Source organism: Falco cherrug, chromosome 16, assembly GCF_023634085.1.
Source record: "Falco cherrug isolate bFalChe1 chromosome 16, bFalChe1.pri, whole genome shotgun sequence".
In the NCBI taxonomy this organism is placed as follows: domain Eukaryota; kingdom Metazoa; phylum Chordata; class Aves; order Falconiformes; family Falconidae; genus Falco; species Falco cherrug.
The window spans coordinates 9116968-9136227 of NC_073712.1; the positions used below are offsets into that span (position 1 = coordinate 9116968).

The 19260-nt window shown below is 43.2% G+C and overlaps 1 protein-coding gene across 1 annotated transcript in view; it reads right to left on the bottom strand.

Annotated features, from left to right (window-relative positions):
* TRIM33 (tripartite motif containing 33) overlaps window positions 1-16748 on the bottom strand; it is a 40267-nt gene extending 23519 nt beyond the window's left edge. The window contains 4 exon segments of the mRNA XM_055727887.1: window positions 2971-3103; window positions 5394-5541; window positions 5646-5764; window positions 16278-16748. Coding sequence (XP_055583862.1) covers window positions 2971-3103; window positions 5394-5541; window positions 5646-5764; window positions 16278-16707 — 830 coding nt within the window. The 5' untranslated portion in view covers window positions 16708-16748.
* Between the last annotated feature and the right edge of the window lie 2512 nt (window positions 16749-19260).

The window sequence follows — 19260 nt, forward strand, 5'->3', positions numbered from 1 at the left end:
ACTAAGGGTTCCCAATTTAGATGTAAAGTTATAAAAAAAAAAATATGACAAAGCACACAGAAAATTTGAACTATACATATGCCAATCAGTGTGCAAAATGTTTCATTACTGATAAAATTTTTGTAAGCGTCCAGAAGACTGAACCTCTATGGGTCACTTATGAATTCTAACTACACAGGGAGACAATGCAGTGCATCATTTCACAAAGCAGCAAGCTACAGAACACCAGCTAAAGGAGATACCAGAAACTTCAGTTTGACAAATCATTTTGTTAACGTTAGATGAGGGAAATGCACTAATAGCTTAAACACACATTAAATGACACAAAAAAGAAACTATTCCAGAAAAAGTTTTTTCAGCTGAGAATATACAGCTCATATTTGACTGAATTATTTCAATTCAAAAGAAAATACTGCTGTTAAAAAAGCTCCCCCCCAGTACTTCCAAGTGAAGAGCGTATAATTCCCTTCCAAGTCCTTTGACCAAACAGCTACCTGCCATTATTTCATCTGTAAAGAGTGCAAGTAGCTACAACTGAAGGAAAATAATGAAATCAGTTGCATTTTCCTAACATACTATGCATCACAAGAGGAATTAACAATCAACTGAAGCAAAATGCCTAAGTTGAAAATGGCAAGAGGAATTAAGCAGCTCCAAGAGTTTTCATCTTTTCTGATCAACTATCAAAATATTACCCGAAATCCCAAGATTCCTGTCAGTCACTTGCCACCCCTTGGCTCTGCAGTAAGTAAACTCCATGCTTCTGAAACACGATTTGTTAACAACAGACAAAACGTCAGTTCCCAGAATGCCTTCCCTTCTTCACTACACTAAATCTCAACATTCAAATTGGCAGAAAACTCCTACAATTAAAGTGAAGCATCTTATAAGCTGCATTAGAAGTAACCTATACTACCTCCCAACCACAACTGAAAAATAAAGTAGCATCATCTTTTGTAAAACCTAAGAGAACATTACAATCTAACAGGAGAAGATTGTTTGGATACATGATGAAATTTACAGTAACACTGTTTATTGATTCAAAGTACTTTCAGTTACAGCAACAGAGACTTCGGCAAGGAGGACACCACTCTCAACAGAAACTGCTCTGCTCCTGTTCATTCTGTTTGTATGAGCAATAGACAAGTTTCAACTACAAGAGTTTAGACTCCTCAGTCTCAATGTTAAAAGTTGCTTTTTCAAGAACAGTCTAAAGTTCTTGGAGACAGCCAACATCACAAGGTTTTAAGTACTATAACTCAAAGCTTAGCATTACTAAAGCCCGAAGGCCACAAAACGTGAAATGTTTAGAGATCTGCAGATCTTCTAAAACTATTTTAAGTTAAAAATCAGATTTCCACTTTAAGGAGGAAAAGAAAAAAAATCTACACTTACCTAAATACTGCTAAAATTTTGCTGTAGCTCCTGCTACAGCCAATTATTTTTTTTTTTTAATATTGTATTGTACCTCTGGTTTCCAAAGTGCATGGACTGAAAACTTAGAGGGATTGCACAATGCTAGGCTGCTAAAAGAATGTCAGCTTTCTACAGAATCTCCTGCAATTCTTTCCCTTGGAATTCTAAACTGAAGACTGGACCCTGTTGCTACTGAAATGGTGATTCATCCTCCTTTGATGCAAACTATTAGGACTTCAGGTAGAAGTAAAGAGGAGATTAAACTCAATTGTTGTTTCCACTTGGCATGATCTCCCTTCAATGACTTAGTGACCTTCATAAAACTCTCAGTTGTACTTCATGGCAGATGAAGCAGTTGCCCTACTGCTTTTCTGTACTACTGTAATTCACATCTGCACACAGAACAATTTTAAAACAATACTCTGCAATAAAGCATGTTAATAGCAAAGTCTTCTCTTACTGGAAGAGAACAGGTAAGTAGAACAAGATATATCTGTTAATCAGTTCACATCATGCACAAAACAGATGCAAAGAAACCAACTAGAAAAAATTAGTTAACATATCCTAGGAGACCACGCTTTCTGGACAAGTGTGTCTTTCAGGATACTTATGATCAAGCCTATGAAAGAACAGAGCAGGAATATTCAAGGCTGTTAATATTTTAATAGCACTAATTTCAAAAGTAAATGTTCTCCATTAGGCTGCCGTAGCAGTCAATGAAAGTAATCACTACTCTGGGGAAAAAATAAAACCAAAACCCACTAAAATCAATATTGCAATGTACTGTCAAGCACCTTTACAAGGCAAGTGCTACTTGTAGACTGACTAGGAAAAGCAGTGCTGCAGTGGCCGATTAATACATATTTATTCCCAGATTTTCTATTATAACACTGCAAAATACTTTGTCAAACAATGGTCTGACAGAGCTGCTAAAGCAGGAAGTTTTAATGTATCTTAACAGGTTCCAATTTTTTCCCAGCAGCTAAAAGAAAAGCAAGCTCCAGAGACAAAACCCATCATCTCTTTTTACTTGGCATGAGGCAACTTTCAATCAACTAAACCCAAACAACTTTTCCCTCTGTGCTAGGAAAATATACTAATCTACAAGGCAAAATTTATACCTTCCTTTACAAAATCACCCTCATTTAAGAGACTGTTGCATAATAAAATATGTCCTTTCAAAAAATTACCTCATCCATGACTCACTATCACTTTTGCTTCTTTACAGTACCAGGTGTTCAGGGCTGTAGCAATTTCTATTCAAGTCCTGAACAGAGTGACAGCACTGGTAAATGCTAGGCAAGTTAGCACCTTAATCACACCAAATCGCCTCAGACCACGTTGTTTTGAATCTGCTCTTAAGATACTCGACAAGGCTCAACTAACTGATCCCTTAAAGTTTTCAGCACTCCACACAGGTTCTCCTTTGCAAAGGATCATTTCAGTCCAACAGAGTAAATGCAACAGTATTGGTGACATAACTGTTTTAAATCAATGTCATTTCATTCTCTAAGAAAGTGCACCACAGGAATTAAGACATGGTAATATTTGTACCTGTGTTCTTTGTGTTCCAGTAACTGACAGTCTCTGCATGTCAGCCTGTCACATGTTTCACAGAAAAGTTTTAACTGCTCTTGTTTGTGGACAGGACAGAAAACAGGACGTTGACCAGATGCTCCCACGGCCTCTGTTTTTAAAAATAAACCATTTTTGCATTTTAAAATAAAATTTAGACAATCTGAAGAGCAAAACGACTAACTTCCAAGCTAAGTAATAACCAAGAATTTGGACAAACTACAGGCCTGTTCTCACCCTAAAGTTACCACGAATATGGTCTCATTGCAATATTTACAGTGCCAGTGGTTTATAGCTGTTTCCACTTTACTGTATTCAAGGAGGAGGAGGAACTCCTCTCCTGTCACAAACCCTCAAAAGGCACTGGCACCTGTCGAAACATTGAAACTGTTCACGAACATCAGGACAGTGTGCACAAGTTTAAAAACTGAATGATATGCAATTTCATCTCTGACACACTGAAGGATAGATCAAACCTTGCAAACCTTTATACTGTCAGACACCCAGAGGTTTTCTAAATTATCACTTCAAGGTCTTTATAAACCTCATTAAGTCATATGCAACTGAAGTGGTAAACGCAAAGCAAACATTGCCTGCATTAAGAGTTCCTTAAACCCCAGCTAAAGTGCTTAACTTTTCCACTTAAGCAAATAACAGACAATGTCAAAAAATAGTTCCAAGTTTACTAAGAAGTGCTGCACAGTCTTCTAAAGATATTTCGAGCTTAGCACAGAGGAAAGCAGCCTTTGGAAGATACAGCAGGTAAGGTTTAAAACATGAATGTCTTCCTCAGTCTCCAACGTTTCTGAAGTTTGTTATACCATGCAAGTTATTGTAAAGAAAGAGAGCTCATGAATCTACAGCTGATCTACACTCCTTAATAGAACTTTAAAGTCTCCAGGACATATCTTAAAGTCTAACAAGAAAGAAGGGCACAAGCTCCTCTAAGAAAATAATTAATAGCCATTCCCCACAGTCAAGAGAGTTACTAAGGATCACTGTACAGCAGGTCGAAGGCAGGTGACATTCTCACCATACGCTAGCATACTGACTACACATGGGCTTCCATCTTCATGAACACCATCCTAAACCTGACAGAAAGCTTACTTTATTGGAAGAGCCATTTTTCAGCACCTCCCCACTCAGGTTATTGAGGAGGAAGCGGAGCTATAGTGTCACCTTGACAAACACAATACAGCACTCCTAAGGCAGATATTAGTAACTCTTTGTAGCGCCCTGTAATTTGATTTCACCTTAAGGGTTTCTCATCTACTGGGATTAATACATTTTAACTTACATTGGTAATATTTCTTATTAAAAAACACCCATTAAGACATACAGAGAAACCTCTCCAAAAACAAAGTTAATTTCATAGAGCAAGTGAATTAAGGTTGTTGTCTAAACGAACTAAACTCAATAGCAAACTTTTCAACTATTAATACGATTCTGACAACAGCTGGCAGAAAGCAAAGCATTACTCCTTTGAAACAGCATGATGACACAATCACGAAGATCTTAATTTATTTAAAATGTAAAGAGAGCAACACGTCAAAATCTTCCCTCCTCGATATGATCAGTCTTCATATACATCCAGACTGTCTAGAACCTATGGGACTTTAAATCAGAACTTTTACCCCATTTACAAATAAAACCTCCTAAGCTAAAATCCAGTTACTTTCTACCTGTTTTGTTTTCCACATTACCTCAGTAGGTTACAAACAATATATAGTCAAATGATAGTTTAAGAATTAAGTTCTAATAAAGCTAAACAAACTGTACGCACACTTCACACATTAAATTTTGCTAACTGACAGATGTTAAACCTAAAATAAATAAATTCAAATTCCACATTTAATCAGCAATGTCAATGCAACAGCAGCATCATACTGAGTATGACTATAAGCGTATCTGTACGTACTTCTCTCCTGGGAGAACTTAATTGCTCCTTATAATCAAGTACTGCAAAATGCACTATTTAATTTCCGTGGCCAGTAGAGATGATTACCAATATGTCAGTGCTTTCCAGATTTGAACCCCTCCATTTAATTAGTTACTCTACTAAATAAAAGGATTACCAAGAATGGATCTAAATCCTTCCCAAAGACTGCAGCCTCATTCTCTTTCTTCTGTACTTAAGGGTTTTGTTTGTTTGTTTGTTTTACACTGGACATCAAACTGTACAAAATATTAGCAAATAACCCATTTTAGTTTTAAAATTATTTTTGTCTCTATTTTTAGAGCTACTGATTTTGCACTGGTAACTTTTTACTAAACTTTCCCCACATCTTTGGGGAAAGCCATACAGCTAGTTGTTACCTAAATAATCCTCCCTCTCTTCTTACATGTCTCAAAGAGAAAATATTTTTACTACAGGTAGGAATAAGTGATATCCAAACACTCACCTGAAGATACATCCTCTTTTTTTCTGATCATATGATCTTTAGTAAATTTTACTCGCTGATGAGCTTCTATGCAAGTCTTGCACAACCATTCCCCACACTCTACACAAAATCCAACAGCACTAGCATTATCTTCACAGCTTGTACACACCTTGCAAAGGGAAACAGTCAGTTACCATTATTTTCCTGGAAAGCACTAACATGTACAAAACCAAAAACAGCACATGAATCCCAGCAAGCAGGAAAGCGCCATACTTGTTCTGACTTCTCATCGGAGCTGCTTGGTGTTTCTGATGTGTCTTTTACAAAGTAGTTATCCACCAGATCTATCTGTCTGCATTCTTGGCGGCATATTGGACATCTGATTACACCAACTGCAAAACAGAAAAAGTTTCCCAGTTTTAAGAAAAAGAGGGTGAAAATCAACATACCCAGAATCAAAAGATGACAAGAATGAACACAAAATCCTCAGCCTGCTCATTTCACTTGGGTAAACGAACAGATTCCACAGCTGACATCACCCTTAAAAACCAGCCATTACCCATGTAAAACAGGTTTCCCAAAAAACCCACCCCAGCAATACCACCACAAACAAAAACACCCCAAAACCACACACACACCTCTTCAGGAAAAGATCCTTTGCCTAGAACGAAGTCATGGTAATTTCTACATCATACTCAGTTTTTCCTACTGATTTCTTCCCAAAATAACATATGTTTTTAGCCAAGCCATTTTCTCTCCCCAAGCAAATATAGTAATTTTTTTCTTCTAATTTTAGTTTGTTAAACTCAAGGAGTCTGCTAATTACTTCTTATAACCACCTGTTATCCAGTCTGTCTCAAGACAAGCATTAAGAGAGGTGCGCGAGAACCAGGTGTGACTTTAGTGATGTTCCTTAGAATACCAAAGCAGTAGTGTGTCACAATATTCTCCCAGATACAACAGAGGATATTTTCTAACATAACCTTCTTCCAGGAGGTCAGGGAGGCAGATGCAGTAATGTGAATGATCTGAAGGTTTCAGGGTTTTTTTAAATAGTGTTCTGCAGGGAAGGCTAATACCAAAAACCCAAGAGTCAGTAGCAGAAAATGGTCTTGTGCCAACTACAACTGCTTTTCCTGCAGCACACACAGCACTTGGCATATGTAGATGTAAATGTACACGCATAGCTTTAACACTGGATATCAATTAGACTTCCCTTCCAGTATCCTGCTTTGTTACTCTCTGTAATTGCTAAACTAGAGTTTCACATCCTCAGTGGAGCTGCAAAGTTGCTGCTACATGAACCAAACTGACATTCAAAGATGTTCCATGAACAACCTACATTAAAGGTTTGAAAAGGTATTCACCACTAAGGCAGTGGTTAACACTTTTTTTCCCCCGAAGTGTCATCTAGTCCTAAAGCAAGTTCCTATACAGTTTTATTGTGAATGTCATTTTCAAGAAGCTTTCAAAGAAATTGAGGGGTTTTTATACACTGGGACACCTGAAACTACTTTGAAAAGTAAGTATAATTAAATGATGCTCAACTCCTTTGTGGATATTCAGTTAGAACAGTAGGACTTGTATCAGGGAGATTAATTACATTAGTAGTAAATTAGCATTAATTTTTTCAAGTGCTAAAATTAACAGTGGCTTCAGAACACAGAAGACTCACTGCAGAGCAGCAATAATCCAACTAAAAGTTTCCTGTCTCAACAAAGCAGACACACTTCAAAGGCAGGATGTGAAAAAATACCAATATTTCAGTACCTACACGTACAACAGCTTTCATACAAAGAATGAAGCCTCCCCCATAGGCTGAACCTCGAGATTTTCTTCCTACTGACACAAAATTATTTAGGGGATACTATACAAAAGCCACCTAGCAGCTGACATCTATATTCTCACAGAACAAAAATTTCAAATGTTTACCATTAAAACTATTGCATTTAAACCAGCCACAGCCAAGCCCAAATTTTAGGGCTCTCTTGGGTTAATCACACAAAATAACATGCACCAAAAAAAAGAAAACAAGCAGCCCAAGATCTATAATCTTTACACAGCACAAAGTCAAATTCCACAGATGCAAACTGCTTCCTGTAAGGCAGGTTTTGTTCTGGTTTTAAATTAGACAAATCACCGAAGGCTTGAATAAAATTAAGCCTTTTGATGTCAAAAGAGCAATACAACTGGCAGCCCATGGGCTGGATTCTGACCGCAGGTAATTCCATCTTGTCTGCTGCTTCTGTCTGACAGGACACAGGGAATGAGGAGTCCACAAACGCTGCTCTGACAGTCAAACATCCACTTCTGCCACCTCCATATTCAAATACATTTTGCACACAAGGAACCACCAGTGTTCTGCACACATCTCAACAGATCACAATCCCAAGTCTTGCAATTCTCATTCAGCACGTTACACTTGGCTGTGTGTATATCCACTATTTCCAACAGTAGCTTTTCAATATTAGATGGCGTATATATACGATACATATCATACTCACTCGTGTCCCAGTCTTTCAATCTAATATAAAACAACTTAATGCAGCATCACTTGTACTAGAAACCTGACTGCATTACTGAAAAGATACGGATGTGGCTGATTTTGTGAAGAGAGAGGGAAAAGTAAAGTCACACTGAAATAGCATTTACTCAGAAGAAAACCAAGGATATCCTTATTTGTCAAAACTTGAGATAATTTGCAAGCTAATGAAGTTTATGGTAAAAGTTTAATGAAATATATTTTAGGACAAACTAAGGCTCAGGTGTTTATATAATTTACTAGAACAAGGTTGCACTGCCAGTTTCAGTCCAAAAAAATTATTTTAAAAAATTAAAAGTAAAAATATCATCCTACTTATACTCCAGCAGAACTTACCTACATTGTTTTCCTGCAATTAAAATTAGAAGCTTAATACTGTTTAAAAAAAAAAAAAGCAACCCCTCCTCCAAAAAAAAAACCTCCAACAAAACAAACATGTTAGCCCTAGTACACAGAGTACACACATTGCCACTGTAACTGCTTTTAGAAAAGGCACATAACTACTTCCAAGGAACAGCACACAGCAAAAAATATCGTTAAAAGATCAAATTATTTTCTAAACCACAGCTGAATTAGAATTAGATACATTTATAGAAATGATGAATGTCAGACTAGTTTATGATCTCCCCCCAGTCCTAATTATTACCATAAAGACTTCCTACATTCTCAAAGATGGCTTCAGTTTATTTTGAAGCCACAACTCAGTACTCCAGAAGTTAACAGCAGCACCGAAGCAAAGAGTTGAGAATCAAGAAGCTTCTTTCAGACTTCACATTTCAAATCCCATATAGCTTGGTTTCACCTAACCATAAAACGCAAATGCCTCTTTCCTGGCAAAAATATTAGAAGAAATAGTAATACTGACTGCGTCACAACAGACTCTGCACTGAGGGTCTAAAACGTTTTGAATGGCCATTCCTTTCTGACTTACAGTACAGTATCATCAAAACACTGCCAACAGCACTGACTGCAGGAACACAGGCATACCTTAGGTGCCAAGAAAAAAAAAAACAACCAACCACACGCCCCCCCAAACTTCACTAGCCATCCACAGATGCTCCTGCAAATACTTCCATAAAGAAATCCAAGAACAATTAGCCCGTGGACCTAAAAGGCCATGGAAAACAATGAACTGTTTTACAAGAGCACCAGATAACAGGAGCAAGCTTGCAAGCTTCTCACGTTGCGTTTAGGAGCACCGACATCACCAGTTTTGATACTTGCATCACAAACCCCACAGTGTATAAGACCTGTAACAACCACGAGCACAAATACTTACTACCTCTCTTCTACTCGATATACACAGCTATATGTATGTGCCTAATTTTCCCTTCCCTGTCGTTTCCATCAGCACTGTGCCAAAATAAATTACAATCCATTTCCAATTTATTGTGCAGTTCAGATCAGATTCTACTTTTTGACACACACTTCTCCCCATGTTATCCAGAGCAGCAAAAACATTTTCACTCATCCATGTTTACTGTCCCCCATCCACCACTACACACAGCACATAGCCTAAACTGAGGTTTCTCTCTCTCCTTCTACCCTACCTAAGGCTGATTTAAGTGAGAAGCAGGAATAATTTCTTACCTGGAAATTTGGTTTGAGAGTCACCAATCCAGCAGGTAGGAAAAGCCTGCCTTGCATTGCCAACCCCACTCAAAGGGAGGTAGGTTTCACTTGCCATCTTCTCACACCATGAGCCATTCCTCCCTACCAGAGTTTCCACAGCCTGCAACAGAGGGAGAAAAGAGACTCCCAGATTCCTTGTGACAGACTCCTAAGGAGTCTCGTGACACAGCCAAAAGAGCCATTTGCCCGAGACACTGCTCTGAGCTGAGGACCATAAGGGAGAGCCGCATCCCCGCAAGGGACCGAGCCCGGGACACGGGGCTCCAGGCACGGCCCACGGTGTGCGCACGGGACGGGAGCCCCGGCCACAGCCCGAGGGCGGTCGCTGCTCCTGCCCCGAACATCGCACCGCAAAGCCACGGATGTGCCGTGCGGCTCCAGCTCCCCCGGCAGCTCCTGCGGGGGCTGTCCCCGCTCTCCTAAGGGCACACGCGACTCCTCAGGTGAGGAGTTTTGTCAGAGGCACGCAGCACAAGTTTAACTAGGCAACACATGTTGAACCATTAGTTATACAACTGCTAGGAGTCACACCTTCCTTAGTTGCACGCTCGATGTTCTTATTTGTCAGACAAAGCCTTTATTAGGAACACTAATGAGAGTGGCATCTATGTAATCCTTTTAACTCCTTATGATTTGGATAAAGCGCACTAAACTAGACCACAGATACATCACAGAATGTCGAAAAACACAACACTGAGGTAAACTGAGGAGAAAAAGTAATTTAGTTTTCATAAGAACAGAACGGCTGCTAAAAAACCTGCAATATAATACAGCAGCAAACCACAATGCAACATTTTGAAGTTAAGATTTCAAATAGAAGGTGATTTTAATCTAGCGTTGCCAGCTAACATCTAAAGCTGCAACACTACCACTCTTCTTCATTGTAACTCTGAACTATGAGAATACTTTGTATATATTTATGTTTAGAGTTTCCCAAGGGTAACATTTCTCTGACTGCTATTTTGCATGCATCTCAAAACAGGCAATTTTTTCAACAGGTTAATATAACTATGAAAACCTTCATCTTGAACTAGTTTCAACAGCAAATTTATTCAAAAATCTGCTCAGAATTCACTTCCCCAGTCTGACATCTTAATCCTGACAACACTAAAATACTATTCCAAACTTTAAAAATGCTTGAGAGCTACAGAGATTGAGGCGCAAAGGCTTGATTCTCTCTACTTCCAGTCCTGTGGGATCAAACCAGAAAAATCGCCTCCAGGGAAAGTTTATGTCAAGCCTACATCATCCCCACTCCAGCTTGATATTAAGGAATTCAGACTCTTGGCACTTTTAACACAAGATGAAGTAGACTTATCTGCCTCTGGTACATCTTTGCTAGGCAAGACACAAGGGCACGTGTTCAACTCATACCTACTTTTGCAAAAGAAGAAAAAAAACTGGAATTTTCTGAATCTTTTTCTCTGCTCCCTACCCCACACTTCTAGAAATTCCCTTCTGGAATTTCATCAGATGTTTCAGAGGCCACCCCTGTAAGAGCAAGGCTTCCTGAGCCAGTGAGAATTAGCCTACTTCCTGGCCAAACGCACACACTACCATCCTCTCAATCTGGTTTTTTTTTGTTTACCGACACTGGAGGAGCTGGCTGGGAGCCGCCAGCACCGTGGCCGTGGCCCTGGCCTTAGAGAGGGGCAAGTGGGGAGGGAGGGAAGGGGAGCAGAGTCACAGCCAGCCAGGCAAAATGGCTACGCAAAACCTAGTACAGGGTGAGGGGTAATCGATCTGAATGGGGGAGGGCATGGCACGCACACAATTTACGTGATCAAGGGACAAGATGCTACACATTCACTTCAGCAGCATTCAACATTCAACACTGGTGCCCCTCCAGCACTGCACTGGCACAGGGGGTCCTGCCTGCAGTTCAAAATTAGAAATTCAAAGTATCTCTCAAAGTCTATTCAAATACTGAACCAAAACACTTGCACTTCTAATTATCCCTACTTACATCCTAAAATTCATATTTCCATAAGATTCAACTCCTTTAACATAAGCTCTGGTCTGTAATATGAAAATCTTTATCAATTCTTTAGTTGCTTCATGACATTCAAGAGTAATAAAACCCTAAGAACACACAAAAAAAGTAACTTTGACCTCACTTGAAACATTGATTTTAGGGTATTAAAGTACCTTACAGACAAGAAGTTGAACAGAAGCCAAGAGTAGCCCCTCCAGCAAACAGCAGCTGTGCCAGCAGGCACAACCAGCAGGTCCCGGGCAGGATCCTCACCCTGTCCAGCGCTGCAGAATACTGGGCCCGGACCGGGCCTCCCCAGGACAGGACAAAGCCTGGGGTGGTGACCCAGGTGTCCAGGGCCAGACACTCAGCGCAAGGAGAGGCTGCAGCCCCTGCCAGGGCACAGGGCCGAGCAGACTCCTCCCGGAGACGCACAGTAAGAGGACAGGAATCACCACACCCAAGCAGGAACAAGGCAAAACTTGCTGCGAGGCTGCATGTATTTCATGTCTATGGCCAGGATGGTCCAACGCTGCAACGGAGGCTCTGAGAAGCTGTGAAGTTGCTATCCCAGCATACAGTCACTGGGCAAAACCAAGAAGCTCCTCTGAGAGCGAGAGAGTAAGCCAGACACCTGCCAGTCCCCGCCAACCTGTGTCACGCACGCTGCTTCCAGAATGTCAGTTTTAAAGAAGCGGCTTAGATTTTCTGTTGATACTTATGTGGCATCAATTAGCACCAGCCTAAAACTCTGCATCATCCACTGACAATCAAGTCATCAACCCTGTACAATCGTAATTACTGTTGCGCGAACAGCATACTTTTAGACATCTGGTTTTAAACACGTATGTTCGATTTGGGTTAAAATGCGCCAGGATGATTCCCAACACAAAAGTACTAAGTGAATATAAGAAAATTCAAAATCGTCTCAGATGTTTACATTGTTATAATAATGATAAAGCTGCACAGTCCAGGAAATATTTGCAAGTACTCATGCAATCTTGTAATTCAAACTTCCGTTTTAAGCTCAAACTTGGCATGTGTGCAGCCCTCTAAGGAATGAATCTCTGCCAGGTTTCATTTATCAGTTGAGAATACCAATAGTAGTTACTGCATGTGCATAATATTTACTTCTCTCGGAAGTGTAAAGGTCCAAGTATATTTCAGCATGGCCATACCATCAAACCCCCTGTTCCTGTTTCAGTGATTAGACCGCAAAATAAACCCTCACAGATCAAGTGAGTGACACAATCAGACTGAAATTTGTAAGAATATAAATAGGTTGGGTTTTTTTAATTAACTGCTTTCAAGGTCCATTCCTAACTCAGTTGTTTGCTTTTGTTTGTGGGAGGTTTTTTTTGACAAACCATCCTTGCTTATATCACAACTGTCATGCACTGAATGGACAACAGATCATATTTAACAAGGAAAACCCATTTCTAACAGTCACAAACATAAATTTCACATCATTTGATGTGAGACAACAATTCTTATAAAAATAACACACGCCTAGAACGTTCTCAGACTTTAAAAACATTATTTTAAAATACTCTACTAATTTAGACTGAAGTTTCAGACCAAGATTTTCAGTGATACGAGTATGAACTGAACACCTTCCAGAACCCAGCCTCTGCTGGGCTCCAGCATATATTATTCATGACCCTCATTCATCAACACAGGAGAAAGCTAAAGAATCAAGAGAATTCAGATGACATGTACTAACATTCACTGAAATTCACACCGCCTGCATTTACATAGCTTAAGCAACCTAGTTGATGCAAGAATTTTCAGCTTTCTAGATTGAAAATACAGTAACTACTACTGAACTCAATGTAAGTGATATGTCACATTCTCCCAGGCATCCTACCATTTTTATGTCCCCCTTCCAAAGTAAATTAAAAATAGTTACTGCACAATTTAAGGTATGATTAATACACGGTTTCTAAATACACAAACACTGGGTACGGGAGTTGAATTCAGTGTATCAATATAATTTATGGTACTATATAGTATAGCACTCACTAGTAAACTTATTGCCTCTCAAGTTATACATACATGCACATTAACCAATTGTATGTGTTTCCCTTGAGCTCTCTGAAAGTATCTTGCAGCTTTTTTTTTTTTTTTTTTTTTTTAGTTTTTCAGCCTAATGAAGACTGAGACATTCACAAGGAGCTGGGAAAGCCACACATTCTCTCCATTGAGATAATCTTCTTAAGAGGGATTGTAAGTATCTCTGTGAGGCAGTGAAACCTCAAAACAACCTACCTTCCCAGGAGCAGAAGCTGCAGTTGGCACATAAAAAGTATCTGTAACCATCTGAAATGTCTAACTCTGAAATAAACAGTTTCCAGAATACTGTCATACAAATACAAGAAGGTGTTTTCTCACAACCTGTTCAAATCTGCAAGGAAGGGTCCAGTTGGACAGCTGGAACACCAGGTCTTAAGAAGTCATCTATCCACCAAATAAAACGCACATTCCAATGACCTAATAAGTCATTAAACTGAACGATGCTATTAAACTGATACTATTTCTTTACATTAAATCAATGACATAAAAATATGTATGTTTTAAATACATATAACAAAAACCTTCTCCAACAGAAATGCAAACAACAAAAAAATCTTTCACCAGTGCTACTTCACAATACAGCAAACCAAAACTTTAGATAATTGTTTTAAACTTTATGAATTGAGACCATTCTGCTGTCTTCATTAGCTGTGTTTCTCTAGGGAGTGGCAACAGGGCAGAAGAGATGCTGACACACACCCCAAGCATCCTTGCTATTTTCCCCACCAGAGCAGCAGCGTGCTTTCATCAGGAAAGGAAGGGTACTGTCACTCAGAGAACTGCCCTGTAGGTACCAACCTCGCACTCAACTCCTGGTAAGTAGCTTCCACAGGTATTACCCAATAAATACACATATTTACTATTTTAAATACAAACAACACTTAGAGAGCAAAATCTGAAACTTATTAAGAAAGCAACCAGGAAAATATCAAAAGAAAAACTCAGCTCTTTTCCACAGCACTTGTAATTATCTTCTCTAGGCGCAGAGACACTGAAAAATAGCAGGCAAATTTAAATGCTTATAAAATAGTAGAGCATATAATCCAACAGTGAGAGCCTGCAGTTAAGTGCAACCTGTTTCCAGGCAAAGCTATGGGTACCACTTCCCATTAATTCTTCCTTCACGAAAAAACACCTGCTCATTGTTAAAGAGACTAGAGAAGCAGCAGAAGTGGAAGTAACACTTCACAACTATCAAAACCCATGCCAACGGGGAAGGAACCTGCATGACTAAGCAACGTGGTACTTCTCCGTGCGTTGAGAATGTCCATTTTGTACCCGATTTACTGGTATTTCATATGCCATTCAACCTATCCCATTTACAACATGCAGAGCACGCCATCCACAGAACTGCACCTTCTGGTTGGTCAGGGTCTCATTCTTAACTGACCTGATGGGTAACGCCTTTGGTCAGGCAGAATTACCTGCCACTACAGATAGATCACACACACCTTTACCAGTTTACTCCCCTGGACCCCACATGCACACCTTGCTCACATCACCCAGAAGTTTTTGATGCAGCAATCCAAAGACTAATTCTTATTTCACCAAAGCACACCATCAAGCACTCTTCAAAACACGCAGAACAAGAATTGATATTCCGGTTTTCATATGCTTCAGAAGCTACACTCCATGTTGTTGCCATACTTGTATCTTAACAGACATAGCAAGATTCAAGATAATCCTGCTAATTGCTAGTAGAAGAAACCCGGCTTTCCAAGTTCTGTATACATAATGCAAAGTGTAGAATCTGAAATTTAACAAAAAGGATTACAAGACCAACTGAGTGCTTCAGTTAGGGCGTTTATGGACTATACTTAACGCATCATCTTTTTAAAACTGATGGGCTTTCTAAGATCACATCCTAGATGAACCGCTCCTGAACAGTCTGGATGAAAGGACCACTGCTGAGCTAGGTTAATTCCTTCGCTATGCAACACAGGAAAGGCTCTGGTCCTTGCTAAAACCAGAAAGGTGCCACCAAACAAGGTCTCTGACCACAAGGCCTGATTAAGACCTGCAAAACCACTTGCCAGGGCTCTGGTTTGGTCCACGGACCACAACGTGTGAGACACCCCATTAAAAGCTCCAGAAGCTTTTCAATTCCACCCCGGACACTGAACATGAAAAAATGAAACCCAAGCTGTGATCTCAATAAAAACACCGGGAAGGAGCCGCCTGCGCCCACCTCGTGCCACGAAAGCGAAGTGCGGGCGCGGCAAGCCGAGGACCGGCAGCACGGCGATGCCCAGCCCGGCCCGCGGAAACCGGCCGCGGGGACAGGCGGGAGGCGCGCACCGGCCCCGGGCGGACGCCGCGGCCCTGCACTCCGCGCTGCAGCCGTGCCTGCGAGCGCGGCAGAAGGAGCACCGCTCCGCGGGCACGTCTCTGCCGCAGCACCCCCGAAGGCCGAGGCGAAACACCAAGCGCAGGGCGCTGCGGCTCCACTCCGCGTCCAACACCTCCCGAGCCTCGGCCGTCGCTTGAAAATACGACGCGAGCTGGGGCCGGGCCCAGGCAGCACCGGCGGCCCGCGGGCGCGCTCAGCCCGGTGCCGCGCTCAGGCGAGGCCGAGGAGGGGCCGGGTCCAAACGCGGGCAGCGGGGCCGCTACTCGCTGCGGGGGTTTGGCCCGCGGGGAGGCGGCAGGGGCAGCACCAGGCAGCCGCGGCCTCCGCGCTCACCTTGCTGGATGTCGCCGTTGGCGCCGCCGGGCACGGGCACGCTGAGCTGCCGCTCAGGCTCGGGCAGGCAGCGCCGGCAGAAGGAGTGCAGGCAAGGCAGCAGCTTGGGCTCGGCCTCCCGCCGGCTCTGCAGGCTCTGCGCACACACGGCGCAGGTGTCCAGGAGCGAGAAGGGCCCCGGCGCCGCCGGTGTCAGCGGGGGCACCGGGCTGGGGCCGGGCCCCAGAACGACACCGGGCCCCGCCGCCGCCGCCTCGGCCTCGGCCTCCCCGAGGCCGCGCTCCGCCGCCACCGGCCCTGGACTCTCCCGCTCCTCGGGCGGCGCGGCGGCGGAGGGGGACGCGGCCGCGGGCTCCAGGCCGCCGCCGCCGCCCGGTCCAGCCTCGGCAGCCCCCTCCCCGCCACCACCGCCTCCTTTGTTTTCCGCCATGTTTCCTCCTTTGAACCCAGCTCCCCGCTCCGCGCACGCAGCGCGTCACCACGCGCCGTGCGCGCGCCCGGCAGAGAGGCAGGCCCAAGGCCGGCGCAGGCGCGCTCCCGCCAGCCCACGCGGCCTGGCGCAGAGGCGCGTGCTCCCCCCTGACGGGGCGGCCGGAGAGGCGAGTCGTGACGTCACGCAGCGGCGGCCGGGGCGGGGCGTGGCGCAACACCGTCACGGCCCCCCGCGGTGACTGTCCATTGGCCGGCATCGGCGCCTTCTCAACCAATCGCCGCAGGGCGGAGCGAGCGATGGGGCGGGCCACGCCCCCGGGGCAGCGCAGCGGCCACGACCCGGCTCTGGCAGCAGCACCGCACCGGGCCCCGGCCCCGCCGGGGCGGAGAACCCTGCCCGTGCCCGCGAACGTCCCACCCCGCCCCGCCAGCGCCGCGCCGACGCGGGAGACCGCTGATGGCCACGGAGCCGGCTCCGCGGCGCTGTCCACCGTGGAGACACCACGAGCGAGGGGAGCCGCCAGCTCCCTCACGACCCAGGGCCCGTCCCCCGCTCCTCCCGCAGAACAAGCCACCGGCCGTGGCAAGAAGCCCCGAAATCCCGGGAGGACTGCGGGAGCCTCGGCCGGGCACTGCACCAGGCCCGCAGCAGAAGCTGGCGACAGGGATGGCAGGGTCAGCAGGGGCACTGCGAGGGTACTGGGGTCTTACCGGGCTGCACAGCCCAAGTCACCGCGCTGACAGCCCGTCATTTGCAATACGCCACAGAAGGTGATCAGACAGCTCGTGTCACCGCCACACAAAGTGCCCCTGGCACGGTGGGAGGCTCAGGCTGTTTGGAGAAAACAGAGTGCTGGAGGAGGGAAACTGCTGTTGAAGCCATAAGAGAGGAGCAGGACCGGGCGTAGCCCGGGTAGTTCCTCCTTTCTGAGGCTCTCATCCCTACCATGCATATACGATAACACTGCCTCGCTCACACCCGCCACCTCAAAGGGAACAAAGCCCAAAAGATAAAAACTCTGCCTGCTCAGGGGGAGCACATATCCAGTGCTGTCACACCTCATGTTGTGTCAAAACTGATAGAAAAGGCTTGCTTATCAAAATGATCCATACAAAAAGCCTATGCAAGGGTATAAAATATAAACTCAAGAGTGCTCGATGGAGCTCCCTCTCAGCCAGCCTGAGATTCCCGACCATCATCACGCCATGCTTTCCCCCCCAGCAGGTCCTATGTCTGTTTACTTTCTTTCCCTGGTAGCTTACTACACTGTTTTAATCAACTCTGTGGTCTATTTTTCCTACCTTTCTGCGTGTTGCTTATTATAACGCTATTGAGGGTGATCAACATATGATCACGGCTTCCATCACATTAATAGGAAAAGCGGTTTACTTGTGGGCATTGATTTATGGCGCTTATTAAAGCGATCATTGTTTGCACTGCTCGGGCCTATAACCAGTGAGGAGGATTCCCCGCTCGGTGCAGCAGGTGGGAAGTCTGTCAGGTCACGACACCCATAAGCAAGTATTTCCCTTTGCAAGGCTGCACACTGTGCCCTAGCCTCCCTCCTGGGCTGGCACGGGCGTGTTACAAACCCCATGACGCTGAGGCAGCCTCTTCCTCAGACACAGCCTCCCACACTGGATTCAAGCTTACACACAACAACCATACAGCACACTTAGGTGGGCTCCCACAGCAAAGCCTCCCTCCCTGACAGCACACCGGCCGGTTTCTGAATGTGAAGATGAAGCCATACAGGTAGCAAAACAATATTTATTAAAGGCATAGGGGAAAACACAAAAGCATGAAACTTTTTTTTTTTTTAGGAGCTCCTACCTTAGGTATATAAAAAGTGAAACAATTAACAGTACATTTAACCACACCCATTAATACATTCAAATTGGACATTTTGAGTCCACCCTACCTACTCCTAGAATTTAAAACAAGGAAAAGGAACAATGAAAACACCCTTTTATGGCCTTACTCAACTGCAACTAGAGGTCTCCACAAACACAGAGCATCTCCAGATTTTTACTTTTGATTTTTTAACATATGCTGTGGTAAGACAGTAAAGATTAAGTCACTGGAAGTCTTGCTGGATATTCTCCTTGTTTGCTTCCCCATGCTGCTGTTTGATTTGTGAAATTTCATTTTCTAGCTGCACAATAGTTCGTTCAATCTCATAGTTTTTACTGACAAGAGAAACCCATCTGGAAGGGAAAAGAAAAATAAAGCTTTCAAGTGTTATTTAACAGTCTCTGTTTTAAAATCAGAGATGGTTATTGCTACCAATAAAGCTTGAAGACACTAAATAAAGCACTATTTTTCTAAGTACGTGATAAACCTCAGTTGATATCAATGGTAATTTGAACAACCAAAGTGACAAAGAGTAGTTTTTAACCCTGTTAAACCTTAACATACGAAACTTAATTTACTAGACTGAAACCCACTTACTGCCAGCATTTAGATAAAGAGTTTAAGAAACAATTTAGGCAATTTTAAGCCGATAATATGCCCTCCTTTTCACATCCTTCCACAAAGTTTGCTCATTGA